The sequence below is a fragment of the Saccostrea cucullata genome, unplaced genomic scaffold (genome assembly GCF_032062105.1).
Source record: "Saccostrea cucullata isolate Sc308-1 unplaced genomic scaffold, CSIRO_AGI_Scuc_v1 ctg853, whole genome shotgun sequence".
Taxonomy (NCBI): domain Eukaryota; kingdom Metazoa; phylum Mollusca; class Bivalvia; order Ostreida; family Ostreidae; genus Saccostrea; species Saccostrea cuccullata.
Window position 1 is genome coordinate 18,164 of NW_026928637.1, and position 15,097 is coordinate 33,260.

At 33.7% G+C, this 15,097-nt stretch overlaps 1 protein-coding gene across 1 annotated transcript; it reads left to right on the forward strand.

Annotated features, from left to right (window-relative positions):
• Positions 1–9,128: 9,128 nt before the first annotated feature.
• On the forward strand, positions 9,129–14,628 carry LOC134278249 (actin-related protein 2/3 complex subunit 4-like). The gene is made up of 4 exons (XM_062760567.1): positions 9,129–9,278; positions 11,397–11,508; positions 13,955–14,050; positions 14,175–14,628. The coding sequence occupies exons 2-4, from the start codon at positions 11,497–11,499 to the stop codon at positions 14,349–14,351; spliced, it is 285 nt and encodes a 94-aa protein (XP_062616551.1). The 5' UTR covers positions 9,129–9,278; positions 11,397–11,496; the 3' UTR covers positions 14,352–14,628.
• Positions 14,629–15,097: the final 469 nt, after the last annotated feature.

Consider the following 15,097-nt stretch of genomic DNA (forward strand, 5'->3'; position numbering starts at 1 on the left):
TCTCGACGTTACCTAATTAGCTTCTGAAAGAACTATATGCGGTATTAACCAACATTTGCCCCCCAAAATCAAACTTTGATGGAGTAATATTTAATTAAGTCCTTAAACAGGGGAGTATATGCTGACTTCAAAGCACTGAATAATTTCATAAATAATGACGTCATATGTACGTAATGACGTCACAAATATGACGTAAATTTCAGTTTTTTATGAATTTTGAAGAAAAATGTACATATTTCGTCGATATTTTAAATAAAAGTCACCGAGCGCATGTGTGTTCAGGATTAATATTTTGATATGTGTAGAATGATAATATCAATGAAATATGTCAATATTGTTCCTGAACACACATGCGCTCTATAAATTCTAAAGCTTAAATTGTTGAAATTTTGTCCATTTTGTCCTCTTTCTGAAAAAGGATATAAAATCGGACTAGTTTGTGACGCCATAAAAACAGAAATTGTGAATACACTGCTCTGGAACTGTAATATTTTCTGTTAACTTATATTTCTCGTACAATTTATTGAATTCAGCACATTTCAGGAAGTTTTCAAAATTTGACTTTTGTGGGGGCAAACATATGCAATATACCGCATATAGTTCTTTACACAGCTTCCCTTCACTGTTGAAATATACATATGATAGAAATGCGGCCGAATGTCAACTGGTGTAGTAAATAGCCAATTAAAAGTTCTCTCACGGCACAGAGGTGGGGCATAAGTCGTCTGATCGTTATCAACAACAATTTTAAGTTCCTATGTTGTTAATTTCGTAACCAATGAGAATCTACTAGTATTCTCCATTATGTAGCGCCGAGAAAGTCACGTCCTACTGAAAGTCCAAAGATAGGGTAAAATACTCCTAATCGTTTCACGTAGATGTACATGTATCTCGATAAAAAAAAAAGTTGAATAGAACTGCTTCCGTAGCTGAGTACATCGATATAAATAAATCATTTTTAGACGGTGTACTATGATGGGCATAGCTGTATCAATATCCACAAACGAAATGATTTTGAGGGTTTTTATGGTTTTGTTTGACAAATAAAAAAAATACGCGTTTTTATTCGGATACTTCTTAATTTATGAATATGATATAAAATTTTAAAAAAATAATAATACTGATTTTATATGTTCTATTTACACTATACTTTTATGTAAAATAGGTGCTTGGACACAGACTTCATGTTAATGTTTTCTCAAATTCTCGGTTTAATATCTTGTCTAGTTGACTACATAACTTATATGCGACAACAAACCATGCATACATGGGAGTTCATAGGCGTTGGAACCGGGGGGCTAGGGGGGCTTAGCCCCCTCCCCACTTTTTATTTGCAAAGATAGACTTAGTATAGACATTGAACATTGCTGCGTAGGTTTAGCTTTCCCCCTCCACTTTCCACAGAGACGTTGCAGTATAGGTTTAAAATTGGGAAAGTGGTGCTGTTTGGAAAAAAACTTTGGTACTGTAGTTGGAACCTATAAACCCCCTCCCCACGAAATAGGATTTTCGTGTTTGGACAATGGGCACTTCCTTTTTCTTTCTTTTTTTTTTTTTTTTTTTTTTTTGCTTGTCAGGTTTGTTTTGGAGGTCTAAAAATTTTTCTTACACTTAGCTCCCCCCCACTTTTAATTTGCTTCCGACGCCAATGGGGTTTCCTGCAGACCATCAGACTTTGGCGTCATCATCGGACTTTGGAGTCGTACCTATGTTTCCATAATTTTGGGACGCGTTTAATTCTTCATTCTAGCATGTTGAGTCTAATTTTATTCTTAATACTGATTAGAAGTAAAAAAAATGTGTATTTACAAAATTTATCAAACTACAATCCAGAAAAATTAAATTAATAATGCCAGAAAGCAAAACCAACTCACCAGTATTGTCAGTCCGTGCTCAATGATGTGTGCAGTTAAACACACCAGGTGAAACTTCACATTAACAAAACAAAGTTCGTGTCCAAGGCACGTAGCAACAGGGGGGGGGGGGTGCCTGACATAACTTTTACTATTGAAAATGTTCAATGAAAGACTGGTCCCCCTTATTTTTGTTACAGTAATTTTATATGAGTAATAACGGGAGGTCAACATTACCGCTACATTGCCAAAAATTTCAACTCATTACCGCTACATTTTTTCAGATTTTCGACCGATCATTACCGCTACATTTTTCCGGCAAAAAACAACTCATTACCGCTACATATTGAAGCAGCCAAAAACAACTCATTTCCGCTACATATCAGTTTAGCCAGGTATGTTCGATATAAGAGTTCTATAATGAACAGTATTTGGACAGTGGTTGAAAGTTTTCTTCTATTTGGGTTTTTTGGATCCTCGAGAAGTTGAAGAGTGCTTTGTGTTTGATGTGTTTCCGAGGCACATTGAGCGGTCATCGTCATTTCCACCAACAATTTGGGCAGATGTTGAGTGTAAAAGTTTTCACAAAGAGTTCGGCACAATTAATGTTAAATATAGTTCACAACCGAGCATTTTTGATTTTTTGGCCAATATTCAGCCTTTCCTTGAAAAAAGTTACATGAAAATACGTGCTGTAAGAAACAGGATTCTCCCAGAATTTTATCTATGAACAGTGCTTGATTTTAAATTTCTGTTTTTAATGAAATAAAATTGATTTTAATGAAATAAAATAATAAACCCATCCCATCCAAAGTCCTACTTTCACCTACCCGTAGTGAGCAGGGGAAACGGGTCTTATGCATGTATAGGTTGTACTGTACACGCATAAGTGGCTGGCTAACGAAAGAGACAATGTAGCGGTAATGTATACTTTTTTATGTAGCGGTAATGTAAGGTTTTTTGTAGCGGTAATGACTATGTAGCGGTAATGAAAATTTTGAAAATGTAGCGGTAATGATACGCACCCGTAATAACATACTAGTATTTTATGAGAAAAAAAAATGGTACATGTACGGAAAGAAGATGGTCTTGGAAAAAGTTGGCCTTTAATTTCTTAAAGAAACACCTTTAAAGAAAAAAAAATTACTGAAATTTTAAGAATTAGAAGCCAGAATTTAGAGCTGTATTAATTTTTTTCTCTCGAAGAAAAGCTTTTCCAGTTACGTCAGTAGATACATTACATGTTAATTTTTGCATCGTTTGTCGATCTTAGATCCAGTGTAAAAATACTACAAACACCCCACTTCTGACCATTCTGCACACGTCAGTGCAAAAAAGAAATTGAAAATTAATACCCCACCTTTCTGTATACTTTAATTGATCTGTAGATGTTTGATTTTTTTTTTTTTTTTTGCCGCATCTAAAGAAAAAGAGCGCCGTTTTCCTTCTCATTTTGGGATCTTATGTTCAAGATATAAAGAGCATTATAAACTAAACAGCAAAAAGTAGTACTAATCGCCACTGCACTCGGTTCATTTCAAAATGAGATTTTTTTCAGTTTCATGGTGTTTTGTGTAATAATTTAAAGAACGACCTAAAGTGTGTGTCGAGTCTAATTCTCAATGGAGAAGGTGAAGATAACGAACAGGGATCTGAAAACTACAAACAAGAGAAATCTGTCGACAGGGTATAAAACACAGACCACTGGAAATTAAAATTCTAGAAGTCGGATCAGGTGCCTAGAAGGAGTAAACATCCCTCAAAATAGGACTCTTTAGGTTCTGAAATAAGGCAAATGACATTTTACACTTACTTTACTTGTAGGACACAAAAATGTATTCAAACAGAGAAATCACTATTTAAAGCCAACATTTTTTGTCTGAATATTGGAACTCTCAATATAGTTTAAATATTTGAATGACAACTGTTCTAAATGTTGTATTTATATACTCCTAACCGCTTAATTGAGATTTTAGAACATGTCTATTGCTATTACTCTATGATAGAAGTTTTAATAAATGACCGGTCCATCCCCACCTTCACTTTTGGTTAACGGACAACCCCGACCCCCTCCCTCCTTCCCCCACCCCAACATACACATACGTGTATTAAATATGTTTTTGTGAATGGAAACTTTTCTTTTTTATGACAAAGAATAAACTTGACTTTTTAAATGTATAGATCTGCATTTTCAGGCCCATTGTAATCGAATTCAGTTCAGCTGGGCCGGGCGGGGGGGGGGGGGGGGGCGGAGCTTGTGCATGGCAATCTGATGGGGGGAGGGACACAATCAACTATAACAAAAATTCATTGACAAGCCAAAGAAGAAAAAAGTCATAAGAAGGTTTTATTGAGGGCAATCTGATGGGGGGGGCACAATTAACTATACTAAAAAATCATTGACAAGCCAGAGAAAAAAAGTCACAAGAAGGTTTTATTGAGGGCAATCTGATGGGGGGGCACAATCAACTATACCAAAAATTCATTGACAAGCCAAAGAAGAAAAAAGTCACAAGAAGGTTTTATTGAGGGGACACAAGCTGGTTTCTACAGTATTTTGTTATATACTAGTAGCGGGATAATTATTTTACAGTCGTAAGAACGGGGGTGGGGGTGGGCGAGGGATTTGCCGAATTTCAGCACGCTCCACACCTCCCGTTCCAATGGGACCTAGATATACATGAACTATATGGCATTAAGCGGTCTAGAGAAAGGGTTGACCGACAACCCGTTTTCATGGTTATTGTAGAGGCCCATGATACTGTATCAAGATAATATAATGTGTAGATATACATGCATGTATATTGTATTTCTTAAATATACTTTTCAAACGTAAAGATTACAAAGTAACCATGAAAAGAAACACTTTTTGGTGAAGAAATAGAAGCGGAAAGTAAAATATTGAATGATATTAATAATAATAATAATCTTTATAAATATTGCATAATACATCCAAGATATGAGGTATTGTGCGTGTGTTGTATTAACATGAGGACGAATTGTGTGGAAACCTGTCGAGTACAGCAGACAAAATAGATAAATAAACAAACAATAATAATTATTATAATCATCAAAAAATATACTATCAAAAGTGAAGGATTGCATTTGTAACTAGTCTACAGATTTAAAAAAAAATTATTCACGGAAAAGACCGAAATCTTTCCGTAAAGGGTAGTAACTCATATTTATTTCCACTTCCGTGTTAGGAGGAAGAAACATGGTGGGTGTTTTCTCTATTCGTAAATTTTGCTCTGAAAATGTTTTTATTATGATTGCCTTTAAGTTTGTAATTTCAGGGCAGTATTAAGTTTTTTCATTAGTCAGGGATCGAAGTTAATTCACAAAAGCGTGTCCCACTTTTATCTGTGGAGTATCTTTTAAAAGGCAGCAGAAAAGATGTAGGAAGTTGACACAAAACTTGTCATTTTAAGTAAAAGATAGACTAAGTCGTACTGAAAAATGTCAACAAAAGGGTGGAGGGTGGAGCCACAATGAGTAGGGAATAATTGTTTTAGAAAGGAAAACTGATTCAGACGAATTTTTAAAAAAAATCCTCCACAAGAACAGAAGGGCCATGATGATGATTAGTCATTATATATTGTTATATGTATCAGTACCACTGTTGGGGGGGAGTGCAGCGTTTAACATACAATATGTACTTCTATATAGCCACCCCCTGTATGTTCCAAATTTTGTATATTAAGAAAAGAAGTAGATTTGAACTGAGTTTTTATTTTGCCTGTTTTAATGGTACACAATAATCAACATAATTTGAATTAATTTCTGTCTGTTTTATTTTTTGCAAATTAAAATTGATAGCAAAGAAATGCAAAAAATGGGTCATCACTAAAAAAAAAAAATCAAATATACAATAGGCCTATCTATATGCATATGATGATTCAATTAAGAAATGTTATTGGTGTGTGAATCACACAGATTTGTCACATAAGCATATTTCATGAAGCACACTGGCAAATTCTCTATTTTCTCTCTCAGGCATTGTTGTAATTATAAGAACTTGAAATCCTATGCACCACCTGCTGCACTTGCTTTCAATGAACAAGCAATCTCAGGTAGTCCAGATAAAAGCTTGATGAAAACTTGTCCGTAGGGGGGAAGGGGCAGCAGTTGGTGCAAAGGATTGCAAGGACTGAGATTACTATATCTACAATAAAAAATTAAATTTTGACATAAAAATATTCTAAAGTATAACGACACAGAAAAATGGCCCATTAAGTTTTGCATAAGTGCACTTGTCCTATAAATAGCATATGTTATGAAATGTTTTACCCCATGTTTGTGACGTCACACTGTGATAATTAATGACTTCAATATGTAGATTTCTTGTGACAAAAAATGTTGATTCAGTCGTATTTGAGCAAGGAATGGCTGCAAATTAAACAAATATCTTGGAAATTTCTTTGCAGAAGCATATAATAATTTTTACAGTTTATGAAGACAAAAGACTTGCCAGTAGCTATGTCATTATATTGTTTTAATGAAGGAAGGGAGATGTTTAAAAACGATGTTTGTTCTGTTGCCCAGTGAAAGCAAGCTGGGGAAGAGATGTGTCCTTTAATTCTTAAGCAATTTGATATGAAAGATTGCCATCTTACAATTAGAAAAATAGTTGAATATCTTTCCAATAATAAAATTATTAAATCCCTAAAATATCATTTACTTCAGAATTAAAACTTATCAGATATGATAAAAGAAGATATCCATTGTTACAACGCAAAATGTAATAACAACGCAAAATGTAATGAACTTGGATTATTACTTTTGTGTCATTACATTTTGCATTGAAATCAACGCAGAATGTAATAACGCACTTTTGAGGATTATGACATTTTGCGTTTACTTATTAGGGCCCCGTTCAGCGGGCGCCCTATAGTGATCAGTCTGTCCGTCCGACTGTCCGTCTGAGATCTCTTGTTTGGAGCATATCTTCTCTCCCCTTGGCCCAATCTGGCTCATACCTCACCCACAGAGTGCCTTTGGGTAACGGGTGTGCAGTGACCTTGAACCATGTTTCTAGATCAAAGGTCAAGGTCATAGCAGAATTATATGAAAAATCCTTGTCCAGAGCATATCTTCTCTTCCCTTGGCCCAATTTCGCTCATACTTCACTCACAGAGTGCCTTTGGGTAATAGGTGTGCAGTGACCTTAAACCATGTTTTTAGGTCTAAGGTCAAGGTCATAGCAGAATTATATGAAAAATCCTTGTCCGGAGCATATCTTCTCTCCCCTTGGCCCAATCTGGCTCATACTTCACTCACAGAGTGCAAGTGATCATTGAATGTGCAGTGACCATGAGAGTTTCTAGGTCAAGGTCAAAATTAGCCTTTCTGTTTAAATTCTTGTCTGGAGCATATTTTCACTTTCCTTGGCCCAATGTGGCTCATACTTCACTCACAGAGTGCCAGTAGTTAATTGATGTGCAGTGACCTTGACCAAAGTTTCTAGGTCAAATTCAAAAATAGCCTCTCTGTTTAAAATCTTTGTTTGGTGCATAATTTTTTTCCCTTAAGTCCACTCGGCCTCAAACAAATTGACTAGGTATGTGATTTTCCTTCCATATGAGATATTATGATAGAGGATATGCAACAATTTTCATGGAGGATACATTTCTAAAAGTTTTTTAATGTATTATTTTTAAGGGAGTAGTAATTTCCAAATTAGCCCTTTTCAGCTTCCTTACACTTTCATGTTCATTGCTAAAAGCGGGGCCCTTTGAGATGGCCACCATCTCAATGACATCTAGTTACATTTTGCGTCGAGATCAACTCAAAATATAATAACCCAAAATGTAATAACACAATTTTTGGATTATTACATTTTGCGTTGTTACATTTTGCTTCGAGATAAAGCAAAAGACAAGCACTCAAATGTAATTACACACTTTTTGTTTAGCCAAATTAAGTACAATTTTCAATAGAGTAGTGCCCGATGAAAAGATAATAAAACAAAAGGAAAAAAATTAGGAGTGAAACGGTTCACCGCGGTATCGGTTCACCGCGGTATTTTTTCTCGGTTCGATACACGGTACAAAATCTCTACTTTCGGTTCGGTTCGTTTTTCGGTCGGGATCGTCATTCAGTCGGGTTTGGCATAAAGTATAAACATGTTTTTCTGTATAATTAGTTCAGAAACGTGTGTTTTTGTGGACTCGAAGTTTGTAAAATAATTTTTAACAATCAAATCAATTAAATTGATACATTCTATCCATTTTGTACATAAATTATTTTACTAGATTAAGTAAAAGGTAGCATAAAAACAACATTGAATCTGTCTCCTTCTATCAAAATGTATCGTATCGAATATAACCGAACCGAGGCCAAATTTTTCGATAGGTATCGAACCGTGAAGGAGGCGTATCGTTTCACCTCTAAAAAAAATAGATAAATGCAAATTCTTACAATTAATGAATTTTATAATATATATATTGATTTAATTAGCTGCATGTATTAAAAATCAGTTTAAATTAATGCATGTATTCAAATTATAGGTGTTGCAAATTAGAAACGTGCATGTATGGGCAGGGTTGTTGTTGTTGTTGGGGGGTATTGACCAGTGTGCTTTTGCTTTTTTATATACAAATGCAATGAATCTAAAAAAAAACCTTTTCATTTATACTGGCAGATGTAAATATATAGAGGAAAGGGGAATTATTGACAATTATGATACCATACTGTTCCATACAAATCACCAGCAGACAACCAAAAACAAAATTATCTCTTCTTTCTTTTCAATAATAAACTGTTAAATTATGCTTTATAATTAAGTACTGTGTATTCAATAAAACTAAAATTGGTCTCATTGTTTTAGTTCTATATATTTTGTAAAGTGTGTTTCCCATGTTGGGTACATGTAATCATTTTTATGATGACATGTTTTGTGTAAAACACAATTAAAAAAATAATTACATTTTGTTTTATTACATATTGTTTTATTACATTTTGTGTTGTTTTCAGTGCAAAAATAAAATAACGCAAAATGTAACAAAAAAAGAGAAAGTTATTACATTTTGTCTTGATCTCTACGCAAAATGTAATAGCACAAAATGTAATAATTTAAAAATTGTGTTATTGCATTTTGTGTTATTACATTTTGCATAATAATGTAATGATCTTGTGATTTATGCATGAGCAGAACTGGTTAATGTGCCCTAGATTAATCATGTTTTAATCAATGTCAGAGTTGCAAGTCTATATATGTTTTCTGAAGCCTGTAACTGAACAGATATTAAGATTATATGATTATTAATTCATCATTCCTAATATTATATTAATTTTTTTTTAACAGTCTTCCACATTGAAACCATATTTGGATGCTATTCGAGGCACCTTGAATGCTGTGATCTGTCTGCAGAATTTCGATTCTCAAGTGGTTGAAAGGCATAACAAACCAGAGGTGGAAGTAAAGTAATTAAAATAAGTATACTTCTAAAACGAATTGTCAAGCTCATTCAATGCTTCAGTCTATGCAGAAGTGGAGTCTATGCAAAAGTATTTTTGACCACACAGGACATTCATTCCCGTGTAATAAGTGAAAACATAGGGATGAAGCCATCATGAAGGCGTATTAAATTTTGTCAGACCATAAAACTTTGCGACAATAAGTGTAATGCATGAAATAGAATAACCTATGAAATCATATTTATTATTCTACTAATACTATAATTGATATTAAAGGATTTGATTTATTACACATTAAACTGAGATGGTCCATGTGTTTTTAATCGCATCCATTTACATTTTTGGATTTTTGCTGTATTTTTTTACTTATAACAAACATTTTTAACGAGGCCCAATCTAATTGGAAATTACGAAAACGGAATGATAAAAAAATTTGATTCTTGGATATAAATTTGTATGTATTATGCTATGAAAAATTTAGAATGAAATTTTGTTACCTTGCCTTTATTGTAGTCAAATGGGGGCACTTTCAAGATATGGACCATTTTTCGTGTATTTATACACAATACATACTAAAACTACACAATAAACAAATGAATTGACAAATTAAAAAAAATAAACGATGAAATGTTTTGATTTTCACATATATCATGCAATTTGCATCCCTCTTTTAAAAAATGAAAAGAAAATCGGAGGTAGCCTTTATTGCAGTAAAAAGGGGGTGTATCAAAACACAAAAATAGGACTTATTTTATCCAACTAGATGTTTTATAAGTTGCAATAGGTTTACATAACATCAACAAACGATTGTAGTACTGTATTAGTTTCTAAAAATTAAATCATTCTCACATTATGACATAATTTCCTCTTTATGCTCAATAAAAAAAAAGTATAAACACTTCAACATGTTCGAGGAGAAAGACTAAAATCGTTTACTTTTGGTTGCATTGGGATTTTTTTCTAACTCACAAATTGAAATGAAACAAGATAAAATTAATGAATCTGTACCAAGAAATTGATACCTCAAAATAAATTATGTTTCAAAGTTGTTTATTAATTTAAAAAAAATATTTTCTAAAAACATGTAAGTAATAAAAATGCCAGAATGAGCCAGCTTTCAACTAGCACAGTCTATAGAGCAAGATCAGCGAAACATTTTAGCGCAATTTGACGTCATGTTAATTGTGACATTATTATATTCAATTGTGACGACAGTCCAGGGTACTGTGACGTGCCTGAGTCGATGCTGCGTTAAAACGTATGCGCAGATCAAGTAGATCGGTCCTCGTTAAACAAATGACTCTGCATCAAAATAGTGAAGCTCAAAACTGCACATTTATAGGGACATCAGATTTTATGGTTTGGTGTAGAAATGACACATCAGACCAGAGGCACAGCATATCGGTCAGGTCTAATGGTCAGATGTCTTTCACGCAGACTGTACTGTTTTTAAAATTGTTTTCTAAAATTGTTTGCAAAAAATATTATAACGATGTAATTTAGTTTTATTTGTATTTTAGCCTCTCATTGGTTGATTTCCAAAAAGGAACAAAATTATATTTCTGTATAATCTGATTTGGTATGGGGACACCCGCCCCCCTTGACAACCAATTGAATCTTCTGTATCCATGCAATCCCCTCATTTCCAGTCCTCGGGATTCATGGAAAATTCCAAATTTAATAAATGTACCTTCCCATCAAATAGTTACTTGATCTTGCCTCGTGTAAACAAACAGCATGGCTGCTAGGTCTATGTATCAGTCATTATCTTCCCTCATTTCCCACCGCTTCAGTTACTACCGTTGTATTATTTAGTGGCAAATTTGAACTAATAAAGAGCAATACAATTTTACATCCACAGTTGTTGAATTATTTTAAAATTAAATTATAAGGAATGACTCCAATTCTTGGCCATATTATTGAAGTATAACCTGGTTTGGGTCAGTTTACGCTTTATAATCCGCATTCCTTAAATGTAAATTAATTTCATATACAAAGTGTATTGCAAAAAAGTTCTCATTGTAAAGTAGTTTCAAGATTCATTTCTCAATGAACAAAGTAGTTTCTAAAGTGAATCCCATAGTGATATTAGTGTAGCCTTTAACATGAATAATGTATTTACAGAAGCAGCAAAGAACTTCTTCTTACGCCTGTCACAATAAGCAGAAATGAGAAAGAAAAGGTTCTTATAGAGGGATCCATTAATTCTTTAAGGATTAGCATCATGATAAAACAGGTAAAGTATCACAAGAAGATAAAGGTAAAACACACTGAGTATATAAACAAAGTGCTTCCTCACCTCGTCAGGGGTCAACACGGTGCCATGTAACCACTGACTCACTTCTAGTTAACTGATATTCTAAAGGCTGGCTGCAGTGGTGTTTTTAGTGAAAATTACAAATCTTGATCATTAGCTCTACTGGTCAGAGACCAGAAGAGCTTATGCGATAATAAGGTGTCCATCTAGCTGTCTGTCTGTCTGTCCGTCTGTCTGTAAACAATTTTTCAAAACGCTACTCCTCCTACAGTTTTGCTCTGATTTTAATATAACTTGGCACACATGTAGACTACAGTAAGATACATAAAATAGTGCACCGGTTTTTGATTTCGATGAACGGTGTTGCCATGGTTACTAAAGATAGAATTTTCTGTGAAATTCCTTTAAAACGCTACTCCTCCTACAGTATTGGTCTGATTTCAGTATAACTTGGCACTCAAGTAGACTACACTAAGATACATAAAATTCTGCATCGGTTTTTGATTTCGATGAACGGTGTTGCCATGGTTACTAAAAGTAGAATTTTCTGTGAAATTCCTTTAAAACGCTACTCCTCCTACAGTTTTGGTCTGATTTCAATATAACTTGGCACACAAGTAGACTACACTAAGATACGTAGAATAATGCATCGGTTTTTGATTTTGATGAACGGTGTTGCCATGGTTACTAAAATTAGAATTTTCTGTGAAATTCCTTTAAAACGCTACTCCTCCTACAGTTTTGATCTGATTTCAATATAACTTGGCACACAAGTAGACTACACTAAGATACATAAAATAATGCATCGGTTTTTGATTTCGATGAACGGTGTTGCCATGGTTACTAAAAATAGAATTTTCTGTGAAATTCCTTTAAAACGCTACTCCTCCTACAGTTTTGATCTGATTTCATTATAACTTGGCACACAAGTAAACTACACTAAGATACATAAAATTGTGCATCGGTTTATGATTTCGATGAACGTTGTTGCCATGGTTACTAAAAATAGAATTTTCTGTGAAATTCCTTTAAAATGCTACTCCTTCTATAGTTTTGGTCTAATGGCAATGGCTTCTTTTCTCATTCTTTGTTATAAGTATAAACCAGTAGAGCTACAGTCTCAACAGAGACTTCTGGTTTTTCTTTTACATCAAAATATACAAATTCACTTTATACAACTATTCCTCAGAATAAATTAAAAACTAGGTTTTTTGATATTGTGACACCTGCTTCTTCAATAAAAACAAACTCAGAAATCATCACATCTTGTGATTAGTCATTAACAAAATTACTTTTTTGAAAACCACTGATTCTACACACAAGTACTATTACTCTGAAACGATGCTGGAGTTGCTTATATATTTAAGTAGTTAGAATAATCAAACTGTGTCTCGGGACAAGCCCTCACCACAGTTAGAATACCACCCATATACTCGCAATGTAGCAAAAAATTGCAGAATCGCTCCGAAACAATTCTGAAGGATACAAACGGATTTGCACTATAAAAAATAAATTATAAATTTATCAAAACAAACCTTTTTGAGACTGCGTTAGTATTTAAACCTAAAGTTTAGTCTAAATAAAGATGAAAATTCAACTAAATTTCTCAACGTTTTTTCTCGCTTCAATTTTACACGCCATGTTTACGCTCGGAACTCACTTTTTTGTTCATAGTAAATGCACTAGTACGAGTTATCGCCCGTGTTTACTTTGCTACATTGTGAATACACGGAACGCATTCTATCGTTAAACCGGGTCCGTAGGACATATATCATTTTAACGATAGAACATTCTATCTAATATTTAAGGTACAGTCTTTGGAGACCAGATCTTCCAGCACACTGTTAGAATCCTAATGGACCCAATGGTGTTTCTTTATTTATATTTACATATCCAACAAATAACATCTCCTTATTTTCTTTAAAAAACATTCCTGTTTATCAGTCAGGAAACAGCAACATAAAAATTTCTTGAGCTGTGGTTGTTCCATTTATAAAATGTACAATGGCATGCTTAAAAATCTTCTCAAGAAGTATTAGGCCTGTTCAGCTATTTGGGAGTTTCCTGGGGTTGTGTAGATTCAAAATTGGATAAGCCATGACCCCTTTGAGAAAGTTTTTCAATGAAAAATCTTTCAAAATCTTCAACTCGCAAATCAATCAGCCATAACTGCTGAAACATGTTGAAGCATCTTGGGGTTGTGTAGATTCAAAATTGTTCAAATCAAGATGCCTCAGGATGGGCAGGGCCTCAGTAAGTGTTACAAAGGGGCAAAACCTGGTGTAGAACAACAGATTCAAAGTTTATCAAGTGAGTGTTGTTACATGTACTCATGGGCCTCTTGTTTATCAAAACTCACAATGATCAAATGAAAAATTAACAAGTATATTTATGACCTTCATTATGAGGAATAATTTATTTGTAGGCTGATGATATTGAAAAGATTTTATGTCACAAATTTATGCGCTTTATGATGATGAGAGCTGAACATTTCACAGTACTCCGAAGGAAGCCAGTTGAGGTAATGCAACTCCAGCAGAACTGTTTACATACCTCTTAACGTTCAATAAAAGAATCTTCAGCATTAAATCTTTGTTAAAAAGAACTTTGATGAAAAATGAGGTTAAACTATTGATAAATTTCAGGGTTATGACATCAGTTTCCTCATCACAAATACCCACACAGAGCAGATGTACAAACACAAGCTTGTAGATTTCATCATTCACTTCATGGAGGAAATAGACAAAGAAATAAGTGCTATGAAACTAGCTGTTAATTCTAGAGCCAGAATCAGTGCAGAAGAATTTCTGAAACGTTTTTAAACTCTTCATTTGTGTCATTTAAGTTTACTTATTATATTTGATATGTGTAAGGCCACATGATCTATGCTAGAAACATCATCAGAATCCAGCCTTGTGATAATTAGAGGTGCATGGACACAGATTTGAAGTTAATATTTTCTGTATATTATTACGACATGTGTATTTTTATAGCATTTCACACAAAAATAAAATAAAAATCTTATTTCATTCAAAAGTTATTAAAACTTGAAATATTTTGGTGGGTTTGATTGACACTTCCTTGCACTTTCACAAATTTTAATTTTATTCTTAATTCTTTGGAATTGTTGTGTGTAAATGAAAAATATTAAAACTATAATCCAAAAAATTCAGAGTAGAAATGTTCGAAAGCAAAACATACACATAGTATATTGTCAGTCCATGCAGTTGTGGTGAGCAGACTTTAACAATTTAATGCACCCGGTGAATCATAAACATCAACAATAACAGAGCTCGTGCTCTGTTAACAAAAACTGTTTATGTTTAACGGGTGTGATCGATTTGCTAAACTCTGTACACAACACTTAGCTCATAATGACGATACTTGTGAAGGAGTTTTGCTTTCTAGCATTTCTACTCTGAATAAAATTATTTTTCTGGATTAAAGTTTTAATATTTCTCATAAAAACACAACAAGTTTGCCACTTTTCCTAAGTATTCAGAATAAAGTTAAAATTTGTGAAAGTGCAAGGATGTGTCAATCAAACCCGCCAAAAAATTTTAAGTTC